This window comes from Sprattus sprattus, assembly GCF_963457725.1.
Source record: "Sprattus sprattus genome assembly, chromosome: 11".
Lineage (NCBI taxonomy): Eukaryota > Metazoa > Chordata > Actinopteri > Clupeiformes > Clupeidae > Sprattus > Sprattus sprattus.
The window spans coordinates 20,320,830-20,341,914 of NC_137909.1; the positions used below are offsets into that span (position 1 = coordinate 20,320,830).

At 40.0% G+C, this 21,085-nt stretch overlaps 1 protein-coding gene across 1 annotated transcript; it reads right to left on the minus strand.

The window, feature by feature from the left end:
- Window positions 1-1,249: 1,249 nt before the first annotated feature.
- Window positions 1,250-12,964, minus strand: myo1hb (myosin IHb; the record flags this gene model as incomplete). The annotated part of the gene is made up of 31 exons (XM_080847112.1): window positions 12,809-12,964; window positions 11,834-11,949; window positions 11,410-11,608; window positions 11,044-11,124; window positions 10,549-10,728; window positions 9,999-10,097; window positions 9,605-9,718; window positions 9,168-9,239; window positions 8,791-8,910; window positions 8,564-8,631; window positions 8,271-8,376; window positions 7,882-7,962; window positions 7,531-7,622; window positions 7,271-7,365; window positions 6,862-6,908; window positions 6,477-6,557; window positions 6,172-6,277; window positions 5,866-5,983; window positions 5,313-5,426; window positions 5,073-5,149; window positions 4,546-4,614; window positions 4,047-4,131; window positions 3,681-3,843; window positions 3,274-3,357; window positions 2,820-2,913; window positions 2,578-2,633; window positions 2,202-2,337; window positions 1,874-1,941; window positions 1,600-1,697; window positions 1,383-1,482; window positions 1,250-1,276 (listed from the first exon to the last, which is right to left on the minus strand). The coding sequence occupies exons 1-31, from the start codon at window positions 12,932-12,934 to the stop codon at window positions 1,250-1,252; spliced, it is 3,072 nt and encodes a 1,023-aa protein (XP_080703238.1). The 5' UTR covers window positions 12,935-12,964.
- Between the last annotated feature and the right edge of the window lie 8,121 nt (window positions 12,965-21,085).

The following is a 21,085-nucleotide window of genomic DNA, read 5'->3' on the forward strand; positions in this document are numbered from 1 at the left end:
AGATGTTTACACATGCGACTTTTGGTCTTGTCTTTATTGTAAAGCAGGTTCTTGGTGGAAGTATAAAAGTATGATACACATGGCTAGTTCACAAAATAACATAGTTATGTCTTACAACATGTACAGTATTTTGACATCTTTTGGAAATTAACATGTCATCTTTTCAGTGACGAGGCCGGTAAAGAATTCAGTCCAATTCCATCGTTTAGTCCTGCAGGGCTAAACGTGTTGAGAGTCCACAGTGTAATTGCAATTGTGGTGTTAAATAATGTCCCGAACAGACCGGTTAAAGGTTGGTTTCCCCCCCTATAGTCCAAACCTTTGCTTTCTGAATTCGCACCACTTCCACATCATACCACTGTCTCAACATGCCTAATCGGTTTGTAAAAATACAAATGCACCCAAAACAGACTAAATTCCTACCTGGTTGACTCCAGTTGTATTTGCAATGTACGGCAGGCTTTGTGAGATTAGCTTCTATGTTACAATGGCATTTGGCCAATAATACTTCTTAATTGGTGACATGGAAGGACTTGTAGCAGACTAACGTGTGGCTTTTGCAGTGACACTGGTTTACCATGTAGGCTACCGTACATCTACACAAATAGAACATCGCTATGCAGTCCGATAAATAGCATCTTCCAAACCTATACAACACAAAGTTTAACACTTTTAAATACACTTAAAACACAGATTTACATCAGCATATGACCTAACCATATTCTTTCAAATCTTAATTTGTAATTTCAAATCTTAAGGCAGAAAAAAAACAGTAAGACAGATTTCAGACTGCCAGAACAAAACAAAAAACATTTATCTCCATTGATGTCTTATTATTGGATTTAACATTACTGCAATATTGTGGATTGTGCTGGAATACACTAAGAAACTACATAGCATGCCGAAGTGTGTGGGATCATTGCTCAGTCTTATGCCTCTAAACAAGCAGAATGTGGCTTTAACAACAATATTGCATTATGGAACATGTATTTTAATCATTACATGATGACAGCAGTGGGTTAATTTGTTCTTTGTGGAAATATAGAGCTCTTCGTGTGAGCATCTTGCATCATGAAATCACGCCCTTTTCCACTCTTTTGTTAGAAAAAAAAATCCAAGTTTACATGATCGACAGGGCAAGGCAGCCATCTTAAAGTTCATCACTTGGTTGCAGTCTAAAATTAGTTGACCAGAGTTTTGGGGAAACTAAGTGCTTTCTGGATTTATCCATGATATCCAGTACTCGGGGTCATCGGGATTTTGTCTTTGTTGACTCCTGGAAAAATTGAAATAATTTGTGTGGTAAGGAGACTATTCAGGGTTTGCAATGACTTGAACTCATTGTTTCTCTGCCACCATTTCCCAGACACTTGAATACTCACCACCATAAGATGGCCATTCTTGGCCCGGTATACCATGGACTCTGAACCACTCTTAAAGTCCACAAAGCCTTCTCTGCCATGATGGATATCAAACCTTACACTGCAAGTAGTTTAAGCAACATATAGCATTTAGTTGTAAGTATATACTTGCTTATTTGTTATTTTCCATAAACTAGGGTGACGGCAATTAATAATAGCTTAGATTGATTTTTCTCACCTTCCCTGGACAATGCTGATGATGCTTTTCCTATTCATTACCACACACAGTTTGGTGAGGACCTCAAACAGGAATTCACACTGCAGAACTACATCCCCCTGCAAACAGACACACGCTACATAGTCACACAAGAAAAAGTCATTTTAACTTGACTTGAACAGCAATACTTAATGTGGGAACAGTTTGTAAACATGTTTTGTTTGTTTGTTTTTTCTCTTGTTTTGACTCTTCAATTTGTGTTTCGGCAGGGGGGGGGGGGTGTATTTTCTCCTACCTTCTGCTTGGAATCACATGTGACATGGAAAATCAGGAAGTTGTCACTTAGGTTGCTCACAGACACACCTGAGAAAAGATAGATCAGCCGTTTTTAGTTTTTTTTACACACATAGCCTACAAGTATAAACTAATAGTCACCTAGCCATCATATAACAAAACTATAGCGTTAACCATACGGTTTCAAACAGGACACCATTCTGAATGTTTAATGTCATAATAAACACCCTAATTCTAATCCCGACAGTATCCGACACCCTTGTTTTAAAATAAAATAAATGACCCTAGCCTAATAAATGCGTAGCCTTAGATATCACTGCAGCAGTAACCTTTCAGTGAGGTGTACTCCATCCTTTGCTTGACCTTGCCCTCCTCCACCAGGTAGGCAGCCACCTGTGTGAAGATGAGCTGCCTGTAGCGGGGCCTGAAGCCGTTGCGGTCGTACTTGATGACAGGAACGCTGTACTGGGGGCAGAAAAACAAAGACCAGTGTACTTTTACTGACCTGAACACCAGACTGTCAGCTGATAGAGAAGGATATTTGTTCTTAATTATCCGAATATGACAAATAACATTATAGAGGATATTTCAGTATAACATTTTGTGTTATACAGAGAGCTTCAGTAGTTCAGTATCAGATTTCTGAATGAAACGGTAAATACACATAAGAAATCAATCTTAAGTGCTTAATGGAGAGTGATATACCTTTACACCCTCCTGGCAAAGTGTCTGCAAGACTTTGATGTTGAGGTCTTGTTCACCTGCATACAAGACAATGACATCAAGACAATGACACGGGATCTGCAATTTTCTTGTTTATTTGAATACTGTATGAATATCTGCGTTAGTGTCAAAGTAAAAAAAAATTACAAAGGACATGTGATATGTAGTTTTCAAAATAAATGCTGTTTTTCACTAATTTCACAAAGAGTCACAAATAGTCGTACTTATCCTTGTGTCAACGAATGGGCGTCCCACGCTGCTGGGGTAGTTTTCTTTCTTGCCTCTGAACAGGCCACTGGTCAATCCCTTCAGCTGAAGCTGTAAACAGAATCACATACAATCCATACAATTTGAAAATGAATGGGTAAATGGGTGACTTTGAGCAAGTCAATACTGAAGAAATACTAGTAAAACAGCAGACATTAGTGTTGGAGGTCCCTTGATCTTTGCTAAAAGGGAAGGAACCATCCATGTAGGGATTTCCTGTGGGTCATTTGTTGTCTTTGGCAAATTTATTGTAAATTGTATCAAACCTCGATGTAAAATGAATCCTAATACAATTTTTGCCAGTACCATATACTGTAATGTACACAGAATGCACCATTGAACCTTAACTGGTTGTGTACAGGATGAGGTGGGAATAATAACGTCAAACATGTGACAAAGGTCAAGGATCACCTGTGCTTTCCTCTGCGCTGTCATCCCTTTCACATACTTCTGCACCATGAGACGAATGTAGAGTTTGCGTAGTAACTGGGAGGCCTGGAGATAAAAACAAAAACACTTCTTCTCTAATATCCCAATGAAAAACAACACTATAAACCACACTTTCTCATCTCACTTATGTCCTCAGTCACATATGTACAGTATACATGTACTTCTTCTCTATGGTCTCAAATGAATGCTCTTGACTGCTGTTGAAAACAGTTCTTTTGAGTTTATTTAGAGTAAATGTGTACGAAAATAGGCATTATACTGTTTTTTAATTAACTTTTTTTAATAGGTTATTTACACCGTTCATATTATTCATGCTGTATATAAAATGATAAAGCATTCGCTGTTGCAGACATCCATCGGCGAACTACCTCCTTCATGATGGGGGGAGGGGTGAGCCAGGTGTGTCTATCCAGAACACTTTTGGGCAGATTGTCTTTGAGTCTCATGAGGTAGTTGTGGCGCACAAAGGCCAAGTACTCAGAGTTGTCCTTGCACACTGGCTGGTTTCTGGTCATGAAGCCTTTGATAAACCTTAAACATGAATTATTTCTGCTGTAAGGCAACTGTGAGTGACGTGAAAGGGTCTAAATCCGCTACCCATGCAGTTTCATTAAAATGGGCACATTCACTTCTAGACAGCATTTTAATGTCCAAATGTCAAAAGTTTAATATTAAACAATACTATAATGCTCCATGTCGTTATACAACATAAACAATGTCATAACGTGGCTTACTTCTTAATGACTTTGACAGCCCAGCCTCTCCTTTCCTTCTCCTTTTTAGCCATCAGTACCCTCCAACAGGTCTCTATCTTTGTGGCTGGCACACGTACATCAGGCAGAGGGGTGTCAAAGACAAAAAACAGACCAGACAACGAAAATCCCGTTTAGTGACCAGAATAAATTATAAAGCTTCAGTGGTCATGCCAGCTGAGGATCAAATGTTTCCTTTTATTGCTCACTTATCAGAAACCTCCCGCTGACCGCCCAAGCCCCACATTCAAACAAATACATATCCAACTATATATCAGGAAACAAATACAAACACACACACACACACACACACACAGTCTTTTAAACAAATACACAAATAGGAGTTTTGAAGCTCATGGTGGGGGGGTCCAATAAAATCTCTAGACGACTCCTCTAAAACTGTGTTGCCCCATATTCCAGCTTAAAGATTCTGGGGCACACGGCAGGCCCAAGGAGGCAGTATATTTGGGTCATCACTCACCAGCTTCCTTCTGCCGGAGGAAGTCCCCTTTCACTCTATATCCTTTATACTTCGCCTGGATCCTGGTGGCTGTAAAAAAAAAGATATGAAAAGATGTAGCGGGGGAAGAGTTATCATGCTGGCACTAGACTCTTCACAGATCAGGGCGACAATAAGACAGGGGTTGTTAAAACCTGGGACCTTGCTGTAATCTTCACGTGCCTTACTTTTCTTTAAAGGATTCTGAGACATGTCCTTCCATGAAGCTGGAACTGTGTTAAATCTCACTCTGTACACCTCTCTGACATTATTACTATTATGTTACAAAATCAGGCATAGTATGATCTATTTTGGTTAAACAGAGCTTCTGTGACTGATGTTTAATGACTACCAGTTGCACTGTAAGATTGAAACTTACTTTAGATCTAGACCCTTATAACAGTGAACCCTGATCAGGGTGAAATCCATTCAATCTAAAAAGGGTCCAAGAGCAGTATGCATACAAGAAAATGCATTAATATAAAATCAACTCTGTCAAAAATTCTCACCCAGTTGGTGTTTGCAAAGATCAAACGCATCTTCAGTGGCAAATAAGGTTTTCGGATGACGAATGAAGATTTTTGTCCTTTAGGCACGCAATATAAAGTTAAATTAGCTTTAAGCAGTTCATTTCAGTGTTTTAGTAAACCAAAATGAAATTGTATTAATCTGGCCCCATTAGACTGCCAAATTATTTTTTATTTATAAAGTAAAACAAAGGTCTGTCTAATTGTGGATGTCTGTTTCACCTGCCCATCTTGTATTCCTCTCTCTTGTATCCCAGGTGTTTAACCAGCGTTTCCACACCTTGTGCTGCAGTTCCCTTCCAGTTTGGCCATGTGTCTGGACACAGGGGCTTATACCTTGGACATAAACAAAATAATCACACTTCCAGAAAAGCAACAGTAATATTATTACTGTTTTAAGATTAAGCATAGTGTATTTTAATCCAACAGGCTTAAACTGGCAGACCAATGACAGACGAAATTGGGTTTGTAAAGTCTTTGAATTTATATGACTAACCTTCACACAATGACTCACTAAAATCTGTGCCCTTACACAGTATGTCTGAGGTTAGAAAAATAGCTACTATTATGACAGTAGTACTGCACTTTCACAATACGTGTTTTAATCAAGTCAATTAATGTTCCTGAAACCAAAGGCTATAGATGTGTCCAGGCTCTGACCCACGCAAGTTGTGTACCTCAGCAAAACCTCCTATCTCCTCCTGCAAGTAAACCCTGCCCTCCTGAGCTGGAGAAAGGCTATAGTTTATGGCCCTAAAACATGCAGCTTGTGTACCTCTGTAGGAAAACCTCATATCTCCTCCTGTAAGCGAACCCTGCCCGCCTGACCCGGAGATGTTCCATCAGTCCCAGGTACTTCACCTGGTGTCTAACAATTACATCATCGAATCGCCCTGCAGTAAGGGAGAGGTCAAAGCAGTGGCAGGCCACTTCATAAAACATTCAGGACCAAGTAGCCACACACCACACACACACACATCACACTCCTGAACAATTACAGGTTGTAATTGAAGGAAGATACGTTGTGAGATTGGTGTGCACGGCGAGTCAAGTTGATCAGCCAACTTGCTCGATCGCTCACCTGGCTGTTTGCCATCGTTGGGTTTCACGCAGCGCACATACCAGGGCTCCTTTGACATCAGTATCTCAGCCAGGCCTGCCAGGCTAGTCTTGAACTGTGTGGCTACCTGTGGAATCAAAACCCAACAGTCATGGTGTCTTTTTCAGCTTGTAGTGTCCACATTAGGAAGACAAACAGTTTAACTGTGACCAACAAAGAATACCTAATAGTTCATTTTCATCATCCAAGGTTTGAAGCATCGTTATTCAAAGGAAATGTGTGATTATTTAACTACCAGTTCATTCTAAATGTACCAAGACATTTACCGTTTCTGGTCTCCTTTTGCTGTCAGGTTCACTAGCTGGAAAGCAGTGCTTGATTATATTGTTTTGGGACTGACGCATCACCTGAAATGAACCAAATTATTCCCAAGTTATAGAATCATATCAACAGTCCAAAGGTCAGTTCTGATAAATTACAATAGTATTTTTCTTTTTTTTAAGACAGAAATTGACATTTTAAAGACAGGTCTTGTAAAAAAAAACGGTTGGATCAGGTGATAGATGCATAAACTACTATACAGTATTACATTGTGTAAATATACATTAATGAAGGAATGTATTTGTTCCATGTATACATAAGCACCAGTCCAATATTTCCATGTATTTACTAGTGGATGAAATATAATTATAAGGAAACAAAAGCACCTACTTCTTTTATGTTCCTGTACAGGAGATCATTGTTCTTATCCAGAAATCCTGAAGAAGAAATCACTTGTGAGAACATGTTGCATTACATTAGGAATATCCCCTTTACCTTAAAGTGACAATATTTAAATTCCATCATGGCTCCTAACCCTTACCATAAATCAAATGATTCCCTCCAATAAACAACTCACACACATGTTTTATCTGGGAGGAAAATAATCATAACATGCATGTATTGTAGAAAGTCAACCCAGTTAATTTAACAATAAACTAAAAGATTTAGCCAGGGCTTGAAAAGTACAGTCTGTTGGCAAACCACACCAAGTGAAGGTACACAAAGAGAAAGTTGCCCTGTGTCATGAGCCAAAGATATGTAGATGGGTTTTTATACAAATATGCCATATTCACCTCACCTGAGACAGAGTATGTGACCTCCCCAGCATAATGAATCAAACGAAAGTCTCCTCGATCAAGGGTCTTCCTGGTTTTTTGGTCTGCCAGTTTATGCCTGATGGATTAAATTACACTTTGTGAAGTAGCATATAACAATAACTATTTAACCATAACACTGACAACATGAAAATAATAGGGTTGTTTTGTATAGTCTCTGAACATGAAGTGAATACGAATGTTATGTAAACAAAAGACTTTTTTTGATTTGTAGTAGACTCACGTAATGAGGTGAGGATGTCCACTCAGGGTTTCCTCCAGCTTCTCCAGGAAGGTAAGATCTGTGGCCTCGCCAGGACGCAAGCACTCCTCATCCTGCACATGTTACACCAGGTAATGACACGTTGTTTGCTTTTCTAAAAGCACTCTTTTACAAACTAGAACAAATAGCACAAGCTAAGAAAATGAACATGACTTATTGCAGGTTCTTGCTAAATTGACAAATATGGAATGTCCTCGTTTTTTTCACCCCATTCCCAACGTGTGTCGAGGTGTCTGAGTGCGTGTGAATAGGAGTTTGAGAGGAATTGCTCCAATAATCTTGACAAGCTGTCTGAAAATGCCTCGCTCTTACCAGCACAGAGATGATGCATCTGTGTTTCTCCTCCACTAGGTCGCAGATGATCTTGTTGTTGAAGTATGGCACTGGTTCCCACTGAAACAAGAAAGTCAGGTGAGCATGAAAGCGTGACCTCAATGTTTTTCACAGCCAAAACAAAAAGACTATTTTAAGCTAACAGAGTTTAACCATTCTACCTTCTCAGAACATACTCTATAACTCATACAATCAGCATAAAAACAATCTGTGCACAGAAAATGCTTTGACACTTTTTATGTTTCTTACAAAATGTGACTGTAAGGGCGAAAGATCATAGATCATAGCTCAAAGCATGGGCTTTGATTTTATTTAACTAAACATTGGATTGATGAATAAACCTTTAAAAAAAGAAGACATCCACTTACCTCAATCCCCTCTGTTTCATATTCCTCCTGCTCTGATTTAAGAGTCAGCTGTATGAAGAGCTGCTGTAGCTTCTCATTACAGTAGTTTATGCAGAACTGCTCAAAACTGCAGCGTACACCACCATTATATACAAGAAGAAGAACAACAACAACAACAGAAAGCAGTGGTTACGGCTAGCCTCATTGTAAAGTTCATCATATGGCCCTTACACACCACAGGAGCATAAGTAGTTTTGTGAACATTGAGGAAGAGTTGTGGATAGTATCAACTCAAGAGCCTACTGGCTTCAGACCTGTTCACTTGGAAAACTTCAAATCCATAGATGTCAATCAAGCCAATGACAGTCTTCCTTGTTGAATCCTATTGAGACATAAAGACATAAGGGAAAGAACATGGACCTAAAAGTCGTGAGGAGTTATTATTTCTTAATGCTTAACTACTTATGATACTTATATTCATGTTGTGATGTTTACTGACATACGGTTCATATTTAGGGACCTTAACTCCACATAACTGCACCTTGTTAACCAAAGACTCGTTGATCTTGCCCACCAGCCAGTTGAATGTGCGGCCATAGATGGCTTTGGCGAGTGCGTCCCTGGCGTATTTTGCATGTTCTTTGGTGAAAGGACTGAGAACCTGGAGTAAGAGAGACCAAATTAGAAGTAGAGCAAGGATAATAAAGTAAATTGGGGAGCTATCACAAGTAACACACATTGTCCAGTAGACTTGAATTGACAGATGTTCTGTGTTTTGGTCTATGTTTTGAACACTTTAGAGCCATTAATAAAAAGAGATTAAAGCACATGAGTAAGAACCTGGCTAAAACTGCCACAAAAGATACAGCAATATCAATAGCAGCATGTAAAAGATACATAACATCTTGTTATAAATACCTCTTCAGATTTGGCTTCAATCTTCCTGTGAGTTAAACCCTGCAGCAGAATCTGTGGCGGGATCCCAAGCAGCTGGGAAGGACAGAGATTATTCACTTAGTCACTCTAGCAGTACTTCCAAATAATTTATAGACTACAGTATATTTCCAGTGTTTCACAACAGCAAGGATTATTCTAACACAAAAAGCATGTTTGACCGGGTCTCTAGGAAATTGAGACTGGAAGCGCAACAGCTTTTCACCCATTCTAAACTCTCTCTCAGACTTTTGTTGGGAACACCATATATATATTTGATATTAATCTCAAAATATATGCATTGTTAGTCTTAGATGGTTCAAGCTCTCAAGTTCTGCTCTCATTACTGCTCTCCTCATTAACTGACTGCTCTATTCAACTGTACGGTTGAATGTGCTTGGGTGTTTGGGGTTGAAATGTACCTTCGAAAGCCAGTGCACCTCAGGGCTGCTGTTAAGAGTGGCGTAGCCTCTCACACTCTTCTCAAACTGGACATTTCCCAGGTGAAGAACACTGGCAATGATCGCCAGCAGGTGCTGCAGTATGTCATGAGAAAATGCGGTCAACAGAAGAAATCGACCAGCATACACAGGGACAGACGCAAATGCACACACACACACTCACATGCATACACACACTTACACATGCACGCACGCACTCACACATACCTACACACACACACTCACGTGTACACTGTTTTTTTTTAACCACAAACAGATTGAGAACATGCTGATTCCAGCATACTGGGAATCGCCAGGGAAGGGAGGAGGCATCATTGGAGACGAAAAGAAAATAAGGACACAGTTTTAGGCTCACCTCCACATCCGTCTCACTGAAATCAATCACGGTGAAGGCTTTCTGGACAGTCTTCCAGTCACTCTTATCATTGATGGAGCTCACCTTGGCACATTCACCCTAAGCATGAAGCACAAAGGAAAGGTATTATGGCCTTAGTATGGTATCAATAGTAAGGTGTTGTAGTATGTATGGTATTATGTTATATTGTGGTACTTCTAAGAATCCAGTGATGTAGTATATTAGTATATAATAGTATATAGTCTAAATGATCTAATTACCTAATGTCTAATGTTTCACATTCTTAGTTTTGCTGGTAACTATATGCTGTATATATCTAATTAATTGATATACACCCCCCTTCAACTATTTTAGCTGAAGGCTTCAAGAACTGTCACCCTTTTGAGTGACCTTAACTAACTACTAATATGGCTACTAATACATTGCAAACACCGACTACTAATATGGCCACAAATACATTGCAAACACTGACTACTAATATGGCTACTAATACATTGCAAACACTGACTACTAATATGGCTACTAATACATTGCAAACACTGATTCTCACCCGAACAAGGCAACTATACTTCTGACAGTTTCTCTCCAGACCTAGCCACCTTAGCAGGTCATCCTCACCACCTTCCACCAGCTGGTAAAATATGTGGAAGTTCCTCTCGCCATGGTTCTGGTGGACAACCCTGGACTTCTCCAGCAGGTAGCTGAGAATATGGCCCCCAACGGCTCCCCCCTATGGATTTGAAAGGCATGTTTATCATGGTGGTTTGAAGGAGGCTGGCTGTCTCTCTGTCTGCTCTATACAAGAAGTAAAAAAAAATAATCATACAACAGGTAGCAGATACAAAGTCATCATAGCAAATTCCTTATGATGCCTTTAATGGAGCCAGAGTAAGTTCTGTTCTGAAGAAGAGAATAGTCTTATCAGATACTGCCATTGTAAATCTCTATTAGCCAGTTGTAAACGGTAAAGTTGTCTAGCCTTTTCTAATCACTAGTCTGTTATTAATTATTATATTAATATTTTCAACCTGTGCTTGACCTTTACCTTGTGATCAAACTGTATATCCATGTACTTCCCAAAGCGGCTCGAATTGTCATTCTTCAGTGTTTTTGCATTTCCAAAAGCCTAAAAGACAAATGTTTTGATGCATTCTTATGCAACATCTTGTATGTGACCTTTCAATCTGACCTAAAGAGACATCATCACAACACTTAACATGTTACTCTTTTAAAGTTGCCAGAAATTATCATCGCTCACTCCTTTGTCAAAAGCATCGTAGAGCAACCCCATAGGGACACAGAGAGAGAGAGAGAGTGTTTTCAAAATTATAGTTTCATTTAACAAAGGAAGTTGTCAAACAACACTGTCAGGAATCACACCCGAGCAGTTTCAAGCAGCTAGGACGCTTACCTCTAAAACAGGATTGGAGAGGAGGAGTCTGTCTCTAACATCGTCCAGCACTCTGGTGCTCGGGCAGCTCACAGCATAGAACTGCAGGACCTTTTTGCAGGCCTCTGTCTTTCCAGCGCCACTCTCGCCCGAGATCAGGATAAAGTGGTTGTTTGTCTCACTGAGCATTGTGCGGTAAACATTGTCTGCTAGTGCAAAGCTGAAATAACAATCATGGGTCGCACTAAAATGTAGTTACGGTCAAATTTACAATAAAATCTACATGAAGAAAAACGAACACAGACACACAGACAGTATATGTGTCTGGACACACGTGCATTGGTACACTTTCAGAATATTTTCTTGAATGTTGAAATATGTCACCAAAAACAGATGCTCAGACGCATATATAGTCCATGTTTCACGCCGTTTAGTATAGACTTACATGTGTGGTGGCAGTTCAAAGAAGTTAACTCCCATGTACAAGTCCATCTGCTTTTTCGAGTAGATGTCCAGTTCTTTATAAGGGTTGACTGACACCAGGAGAGTCCCAATGTAGGTCTGCAGGTGAACAGGGAATTACAGACGTCCACTCATCTTTGCAACATTAGGTAGGTTTACAGAATGCGGTAAGATCATGAAGAAAGAAATGTTCAATATCCTGACGCAGAATAAACATTGGAGTCTGAAGAAGTACACAGACTCTGTATGTGTGACCTAACAACATTTTTTAACACATTTGAGCTAACTTGGGAGGGAAAACGTTTTGTACATTGACTTCAGTATGATCTACTGTGCATCCAAGTGAATGAGATGACTTAGTTTTTCAATGGGAATTTCACCCCATTCCCATGAGAAAATGTTCCCATAGAAGATGACCAGGAGCACTTCATTCAGCTTAAGTGAGATTGTACCATAATAAAACTGCTGCATGTGTAAATGTGGTGAGATTAAACTGGTTCAGTTAAGCAAAACACAATCAAAGGAAATCAAGTCATTGCCAGGCTAGCCGTCTCAGCAGTACTGTTCCTGAGGATCTATGTTTAAAGTGCCTTTCATGACCCTAAGAGACCATTCTACTGCCCCGACTGCATTGTCAGCTTTTGAGAGCACCAGGAGGGGGTTTAAATTGAACATTTAATCGAGCAATTTGGCCAGTCTGCAGCAATGGCAATTCAATTCTAAAGCACTTGATTGAATGCAAGCCTTTAACACAGACACTGTCTCAACTCCAGGTAAGGTCTTTAGGCACCAAACTCACTCACTTACTCTCTCACTGTAACACTCAGGAAGGGTACATCTGATTGTTTTTGTATAACAACAGCAATCTTTTTTCCAGACAAAACTGTAAACTGTAAAGATACTGTGGACCTACAAATTATCTTAGACATTGTACTCTATTTCTGCCCCATAGACTTACATAAATTAGGTTCTCGTGGAAGCGTTTCCTCAGGTTGTCGAGGAAGGCGCTCTCACTGGTATAGTTGTCCAGTAGCACAAAGTCCTGGATGCCCACCCGGTCCCGTGCAGTCAGCGAGCCCTCCATGTCCCGCAGGATGCGATCGTAGCGTTCCTCCAAGCTCTGTGGCCAATCACAGCATCAATGACGGTCAGTACCCAGCCCATGAGAGTTTATGCTCTCATTCACACACATCGAGTCAGTAGCCAATCCAGACACAGGAAGGGAAGAAGTTTATGGGCTAAGCCAATGACAGCATCAATGAAAGACAGTAGCCAATCCAGGCAGAGCAGGGAAGTATTATGATCTTAACAAATCACAGCGTCAAAGAGAGTCAGTAGCCTACCCAGTAAGAGGAAAGGAAGTCGTTTATGGTATCAGATGGATTCACCTGGCCATAAAAATTACACGTGATGCCCTTGCGGCTTTAATGGATGGTAGATGGCCAAAGCAAAGCCCAAAGTCATGGGTTCAATTCTCAAAGAGCACAGGAAAAAAATATCATGTGTGCTACTGAAGTTTCTAATGAATAAATATCAGATGTATAAGGATTGTTTTCCTAGGTGGAGTCATTCAAACTAAATTAAAGTTTATTTAAGAAGTAAGGGCTAAGTTATAACTAAAATGATACTCGAAATATAATTTCTCTCCAACCATGTAATGTGTGAAAAGTCCTAGATCATTTATATTTATATTACATCTATAGACTTTAAAGATGGTTTGTTGAAAGATCAGTCTTTCCAATTGTTCATTGAACATCACTTTAACCAAACCCAATCCCTAATTTTTACAATAAAATGTAGTTAACAGAGTTCCAACAGATAGTTTGTATATGATCTGAGCATCTGTATCATCTGTCTTACTATAATGAATTTATGACCTTGGTTTTGACCTTGGCATTTTACTCTCCCAGCTGAGCTACAGGATCACATGTTGTGAAACATTTCAGCAATGCTTTAGAGAAATTGTGAAAAAAGAAAAAGTGAATATTTTTTCGTCTGCTGTTCAGCCAGGTGTCAATTCCTCAACCTCCCCACCACCCCATTACAAGTCAAGGCCATGCCCTGGCCAAAGGACATCCCTCCTATCCTCTTCCGGCTATGCACTCTTATCGTAAGGCCCCTCTGTCAGTACATTCTCATATACGGCCATCGCAAACGTCACGCTTCTACTGTAGGTGCCGACTCTGACAGCTCAGCTCCTCCTCATCTGTGTTTTTTTCGTCCGTCGGTTTTCGATGTCCAGACGCCACACAAAATAGGAAATGGCCTTGAACAGCTCTGTCCCTCTGTGAAAGATTTGCGTTTGGGAGGGCAACTATCTAATCTGCATCCAGGCTGATTTCCGTCTCAGCAGGGTGATCCGTCACTCAACAGTGTCATCACCAGCGGATGCAAGGCACTAGAGGAACCACCGTGACATGCAGAGAAATGGACTCTGAATTATTTCAAGCATTTAATTTGAAGGGACAAAAGAAATGCTTCAGTTAAAGAAGAAGAAGAAGAAGTGACAGAATTAAAGACTAATGACTAGACGGTATCAACAAAAATGAATTTATAAAAATGAAGGTGGTGAAAATGAATATGAATTGAAAATAAAGTGATTCATTATCAAATGATTTGATTCATTTAAAGGTGATGTAACTAAAACGGCCATGATATGATAAAAACAGAGCCATCATTTTCATTCATCATTTATCATTTAAGAAAGGTGTATTGAAAAATGTATTGATGACATTTTAGATGAGGAAAATGCATCTGAATTGAAACAAGAGGGGTAAAAATGTACATGAATTGAAAACTAGAGTGATTATTGTCAACTGATTTGATTAACTTGATTGTCATTTCATTTAAAAACAGTTTTGCTTAGATAATCAACTCCATTGACATCTATCGTTTACAGCCAGCATTTGTTTTATATTTCTGTTATATATATAAGCTATTTGAAGCCACTGACTATATGACCATCACCATTAATTAAATATCTTGAGGAGGCAAACACCATTGGATTAAGGCCAGAGAGCAGACTTTTTCAGACTGCAAATTTTAAAAACAGACAACATCATATTCTCAAGACAGCAATCAGCTATAAACCTAATAACCTATTTTTTTTTTTTTTAATGTAGCCTAAAATCTTTTAGAACAGTACATTTTCATTAAATGTGCAAACATACCGTAAGTTAACCCATGTAAATAGCTTTAAGCTTACTCAAAATGTATATGCTGGTGCAGTGTGACTGCTATGTTTAATAAGCCTTGCATACATAGTGAACGTCCAGTCCCTACCTTGAATGAGATTGAATCCTCTGTTGTTATGAGTGTGTGTGTCTTCCCATATCTTTTTCAAAAGCACATCAGGGATTATATAATGAGAAAGTGACGGGAAATAGTGACCTTTTGACCCCACCACCTCCTCCACCACTCACACACTCCTACGATTTCCACCAATAGGGGCCCATTAATAATATTAAAGTAAGCAGAAAAGGGAGCAGTGGTAGCATAAGTGACTTCTCAAAGGTGCACACGGTTCATAAAACAAAATAACAGTCCACATAACAATATTATTAGGCAATATAAAGAAGATTAAGTTTACATCCTACGGACTAGAAAAGTAGTTTCTTGTATCACTTGTACATTTGTGAAAGTTATTTTTGGGGAAAAACAAGGCTATTTTGGTCCCAAACCACAGGAAACCTCATCTGGTCCCAGTCATGGGGTGTAATATAGGCCAAGGGCATCCGCACATGCAGTAATTTATCATGTCTTTATTGTTCTCTCTGGCTTTCCTGGTACTGTTTTCCTCAGAGAGATAGGACAAGTGTGTAGTATACACACACACACACACACACACTCACACTCACACAGCCATGCACTCACATGTACAGACCCAAACACATGCATATAATTAATCACAAACACACACCTATATATACATACACACACATACACACACACACACACACACGTTCACACACAGAGCAAAACATAGCCCGATAAACCCAATTATCTTCATGTTTCCCATGAGAGATATGACAAACACATGGAAATACACTCCCTATAGAACTACATCCGTTCTCACACAAAACACACACACAAACACACACACACACACACACACACACACACAAACACACACACACACACACACACACACACACACACACACACACAAATAGGCAGCCTATATAGTGTACATGAAGTGACTTGCAAAAGTATTCAACCCCCCTGAAAGTCATCTCCATTTTCTGGTTTACAAAGATACTTAAACAATTTTCCCCAAATAGTATTTTCATTGCGAACACTTATGCAGTTAAGGTTAAATAAGTTATTTGTCTACTAATATGAAACTAAAATATTTTACTTGTATAAGTTTTCAACCCCTAGACATTAATACTTGGTAGAGAACTCCTTGGCTGCAATAATAGCCTTAAGTCTTTTGAAGTGAGATTGTACCAGCTTTGCACAATGTTGTGCTATGAGTTTTATTCGTTCTTTTGGGGAGAATTGATGTAGAACATCTAGGTTGATGGGATGGCAGTCCTCCAGTGTTCAGTGTTATGGATGGCTCTTAAGATTGTGGACTCTTACACATGCACCCCAATTACAGCCACTGAGCTCTGTAGATTTCTTGGGGTGATGTGTGGACTGTGGTGGCCTCCCTCACCAGTTAATATCTTCCTCGGATGCCTGGTTTGGGGGATAACCTCTTCTACAAAGCATCTGTGTGCAACTTCCACTTTATTCGTATGAGTCCAATCAGAAAACTTGTATATTTTCATTTAAGTATTCTTCATTCCAGCTGTTATTTCACAACCTGGCTGATAACAGTCAGACTGTTATTTTTACATCCAGAAAGAGATCTCTACTTCAACCACTCATAGGTAGTATGTAAGTATGATCAGTTATTGTCAAATAAGTAGCACCTCTGTATCATTTATGAATAATTTGCCATCTACCATAAACTGGAACTCAAGTTTTAATACATTGTAATACTAGTATATTTTTTCACATATTTTTACATGTATTTATTTTTAATGTAAGCAGACAAATAACTTATTGTGCGCAATAAAAAAAACTGTTGTGATTTTGTAATTGTGAAAATAATTATGACTTTCAGGCAGGCTAGCCTCTGTATATGCACATACATTAAAGAGGACCTTTATGCTTTTCTATTTTTTCCCTTTCCTTTAGTGTGTAATATGCACATTTTGTACATGTAAATGCTCTACAAAGTAAAAAAAAAAACACAAAGTACACACCACAGGAGTAACTCCCTCCCACAATAGCTACTTTTCTCAGCTGCCTGAAACATCTTGTGGGAATTCCAGCCCTTTTCCTTTGTTACAAGATGATGCAATCTTGTTACACAATCCTTATTGCCCACCTAGCCTACCAATCAGAGCTCACTAGTAAGGTACTCTCTAAAGACTGTTCCAGACAGATGGTGGATAACGATATACAGTATGAGAAAAAGAATATGTTTTGGAACACTGACGCATGTGAATCTATTCTAGTAAACCCCAAAAATAAAAATCATAGGTCCTCTTTAACATTTGCTCAAACATACACATGCGGGTGTTCTCTTCATGTACCATCTTAAATATTAATGGATAGACAGCAGGGGGCGCAGTAACATTGGCAAGATTAGAGCTAACTCTCCACAATAGGCCTAACTTTATAAAATGACCAAAAGCTGTAAGGCATTCATTACCCCCATTTTATCAAATTCTAAGGGGGACAGGGTGAACCACTTTTACTATGTAAAAAAAAAAAAGATGATCATTCTTTTAATCTATTTTGAGAGTGACAGTTTGAAGCATTACATTCTTCATATCTTTTCTTGGCATCATTAACTTGGATAATCGACTTAGTCAACAAATGGCCTATGATGAAATACAGTAAGTTATTTTTGGATTTTTGGACTGGGAGAAGTGGTACAATTCCTGTCCTATCTGATAATGCCTGAAAAACAGGATCCTTCACAAGATAAAGCACTGGCAGTACTTCAGTCTCAATTTGTCATAAACAGCCATTGTAACAGTGAAATTAAACTGTTATGTACAGCTTAATATGAGTAACTAGAAGTAATAGGATGTGGATGTTTTGAACTTATATATGATTCCTGAACTTCCAGCACCAATGGAACTCTCACTGTCCAGCAATCATGCTTCTCAGCAATGTCGCTGGTCTATAGCTTGTTGAAGAACTTCACAACCACAGAACTGAGAACTGTGGAACTTATGAATTATAACCACAAGACCTGTAAAACTACAGAAACAAAGACATCAAAGGGTCATCTTTAAAACATGCCCCCTGTATTAGTGCTTCGTAAGATGTAAACATCAACCTGCTGATTTTGGGATGACATAGGGGACGACATTTATAATCTGCCACAGGTTTCATGTGGCTATGAAGTGGCAGTAAAACATTACAGAAAGAGTTATCTCTGTGAAAGCGAAAGGGCCTTGTGCCAGGCCAAACTGTCACTGTGGGATAATTTGAGGTGATGGGATGTTGATGACCCTGTGATGGCATGCCTTCTCAGGCCAAGGCAGAGATTACGGAAGTGCATGACTGGGACAACAACACTCAACGGATGAAAATCTGACACCAAGGCTGAGATGAGGTAAGAGGATGTGTGTGTGTGTGTGTGTGTGTGTGTGTGTGTGTGTGTGTGTGTGTGTGTGTGTGTGTGTGTGTGTGTGTGTGTGTGTGTGTGTGTGTGTGTGTGTGTGAGACAGAGGGACAGAAAGAGAGAGACAGAGAGAGAGAGAGAGAGGTAAGGCTAAATGTTTAGTTATTGGCTAAGATGGAAAGAGTCACAAACCCAAATGGCACAAGGTTGGATTCATTACAACTTTCCTAATTAGTATAATCAAGATTCACAGAAAAGAGAGGCAGAGAGAACAAAGGAGGAAAGGACACAGAGAGGGAGAGACAAAGAGAAAGAGTAGTAAATGTTACTGGCCAAAGTCAAAACAGTTTAAAATGTCAGAGCTAAATGCTCTATATTGGATTTGGATTCACCAAAACTTACCAAATTGGTATGATTGAAAACTAAGGCCAATAGATGGACAGATCGAGATGAATCCAGCGACGGAGAGAAAGAGAAGGAGGACAGAGTGGGAGCGAGAGAGCAACAAGACACCCAAATAATGGCCGCCGTCAGAGGGAACAGGAGAGGCTGTGCGGCCATCTCTCGGCATCACCAGAGAGGCCGGCCCATTGTCTCTGTCACCCCACTGGCCTTGGGGCCGGATCTGGTTACTCCTCGTTCAAAGTGGCCGGCCGGCCGCTCCTGAAAGGCACGACGTCCGTTTTTAGGGTCAGTGACTGACACCGAGTCACCTAGGGCAACACCCGATGGCCTAGATACCCGCAGAAACTCAAGAGTCTGGCTTTGTTTCCGTCACCCATCACCCAGCTGTGGTGTGCTAATGACTGCAAATGACCAGCTAAATATCCACGAAGCAAGCATGCTAAAAAATGTATTAAACCACAGGGGGGTAGGGTGGATGGTTATCTGTAGGTAATTACGTTACCTAAGCGTTCTGTCTGGAAACGTTTTTAACAGTGTTTTGTCCAGTGTGATCCTATCAGAGAGAAACTAATGGTTTTAACCGCTTGATAGTATTGTGGGTATGACTAAATTCGCCATGATGTGTTGCCATAGAATTTTGCTCCACCTGGTGATAGATCCACCATAAGAGGTAGGGGAAGATGAGTTTAATTCATAAGACATAAAGCAGAATAAGTGGGATTGTGTTAAAAGTGAGAGTGATCTTTTGATGGTACAGGCCATGCTTTAGTTTAACACATTTTGTTCTCTCTTTCAATTCTTACTATGACCACAGCAAATCATAGACAATACAGTACTACCATGCACTAAATCTTCAGAAAGCATGCAAAAGGACAGTCTAGAGTAATGAAGTAAAAACACATACATTTAACATGGAAATACAACAGCCTCACACAGAGCCACTTCACACAGATAGACTCCAATACTCTTTAGAGCAGAGTACCTGAAGATCCATTGCCTTGTCTCGTCTCATTCAGCGAACAAACAATCCAGCTAGTGTGCCTTGGCGGTCCTTTTCCAACTAACCTTTTCGCTGGCACCCATGACTAGAGCATTGACCAAAAGTGGTTGAAGGTTCGATTTTGATCAGGGGTTTGTAGAGGTAACCCTAATTACGACTGCCAGCGTGGTCCGTTTGCGTGTCGCTCTCTGCTTGTAGTTCTCCCACTGGCCCCCTCCGCCGAGGTACCCCGTTAAGAGGGCCGTAGCCCAGAGGTGGTGCCTCTCGTGCGGGCAGTGGCTTCCTGCCCTGCCTGGCCCATTCAGCCTAATGACTCTGGCTCTACGCTCCAGCCTGCTGAATCATTTATCGGGGGGACAGGCAGGAAAGATCCCCCATTCGGCATTAACTCCTAAGCCACCTCCACCACCTCGGCCACTTCCATTGCAACCCCACTGCGTGTAACACAAGGCTCCTGAAACACTATCCTCCGCCTGCCGTGAGTCTTTCCCTCACCCCTCCACCAGCACCCCCCTCTTCTTCTTCCTGCATATACAAAATTACAGGCAGGGCTGGAGTCCAGTTACTGATCTTTGATTAGAACGATTCGTTTTCAGCTAATTACTAACCACTCATCAATGCCTGATGCAGATGGCAGCTCATTTCCAATTTCTGAATGGGCCCCGCAGATGCTGCACAACTCATGGAAGTTCACAACCCGCGTACACTGTGTCAGTACAAACACATTATCATTCATTGCAGTAGAGGTAGAGTGCACTCAGGTAGTATTCAGACTCGTTCATGTTTTCAACATTTTGTTACGTTTCAGCCTGACAGAGCTTGAGGGGATCTGCAGAGATGAATTGCAGGAAATCGCCAAAATGTGCAAAGCTTGCTTGTCATACCTAAGAAGACTGCCAAATCATGCTTAGTACTGAGCCAAACTGCTGTAATCGCTGCCAAAAGGTTTTTCATCTAAGTACTGAGTAAACCATCTAAATACTTATGTCAATGTGATATTTCAGTTTTTCCTTTTTAATAAATTTACAAAGAATTCTAAAATCACGTTTTTGCTTTGTCATTATGGGGTTCTGAGTGTAAATTGATAAAGGGAAAACTGAATTGAAATGGTTTCAAGACGCTGCAAGGCTGCAACATCAAAATAAAAAAAATAAAAAACATTTTAAAAAGTGGAGGGGTCTGAACACTGTATCTGCTAC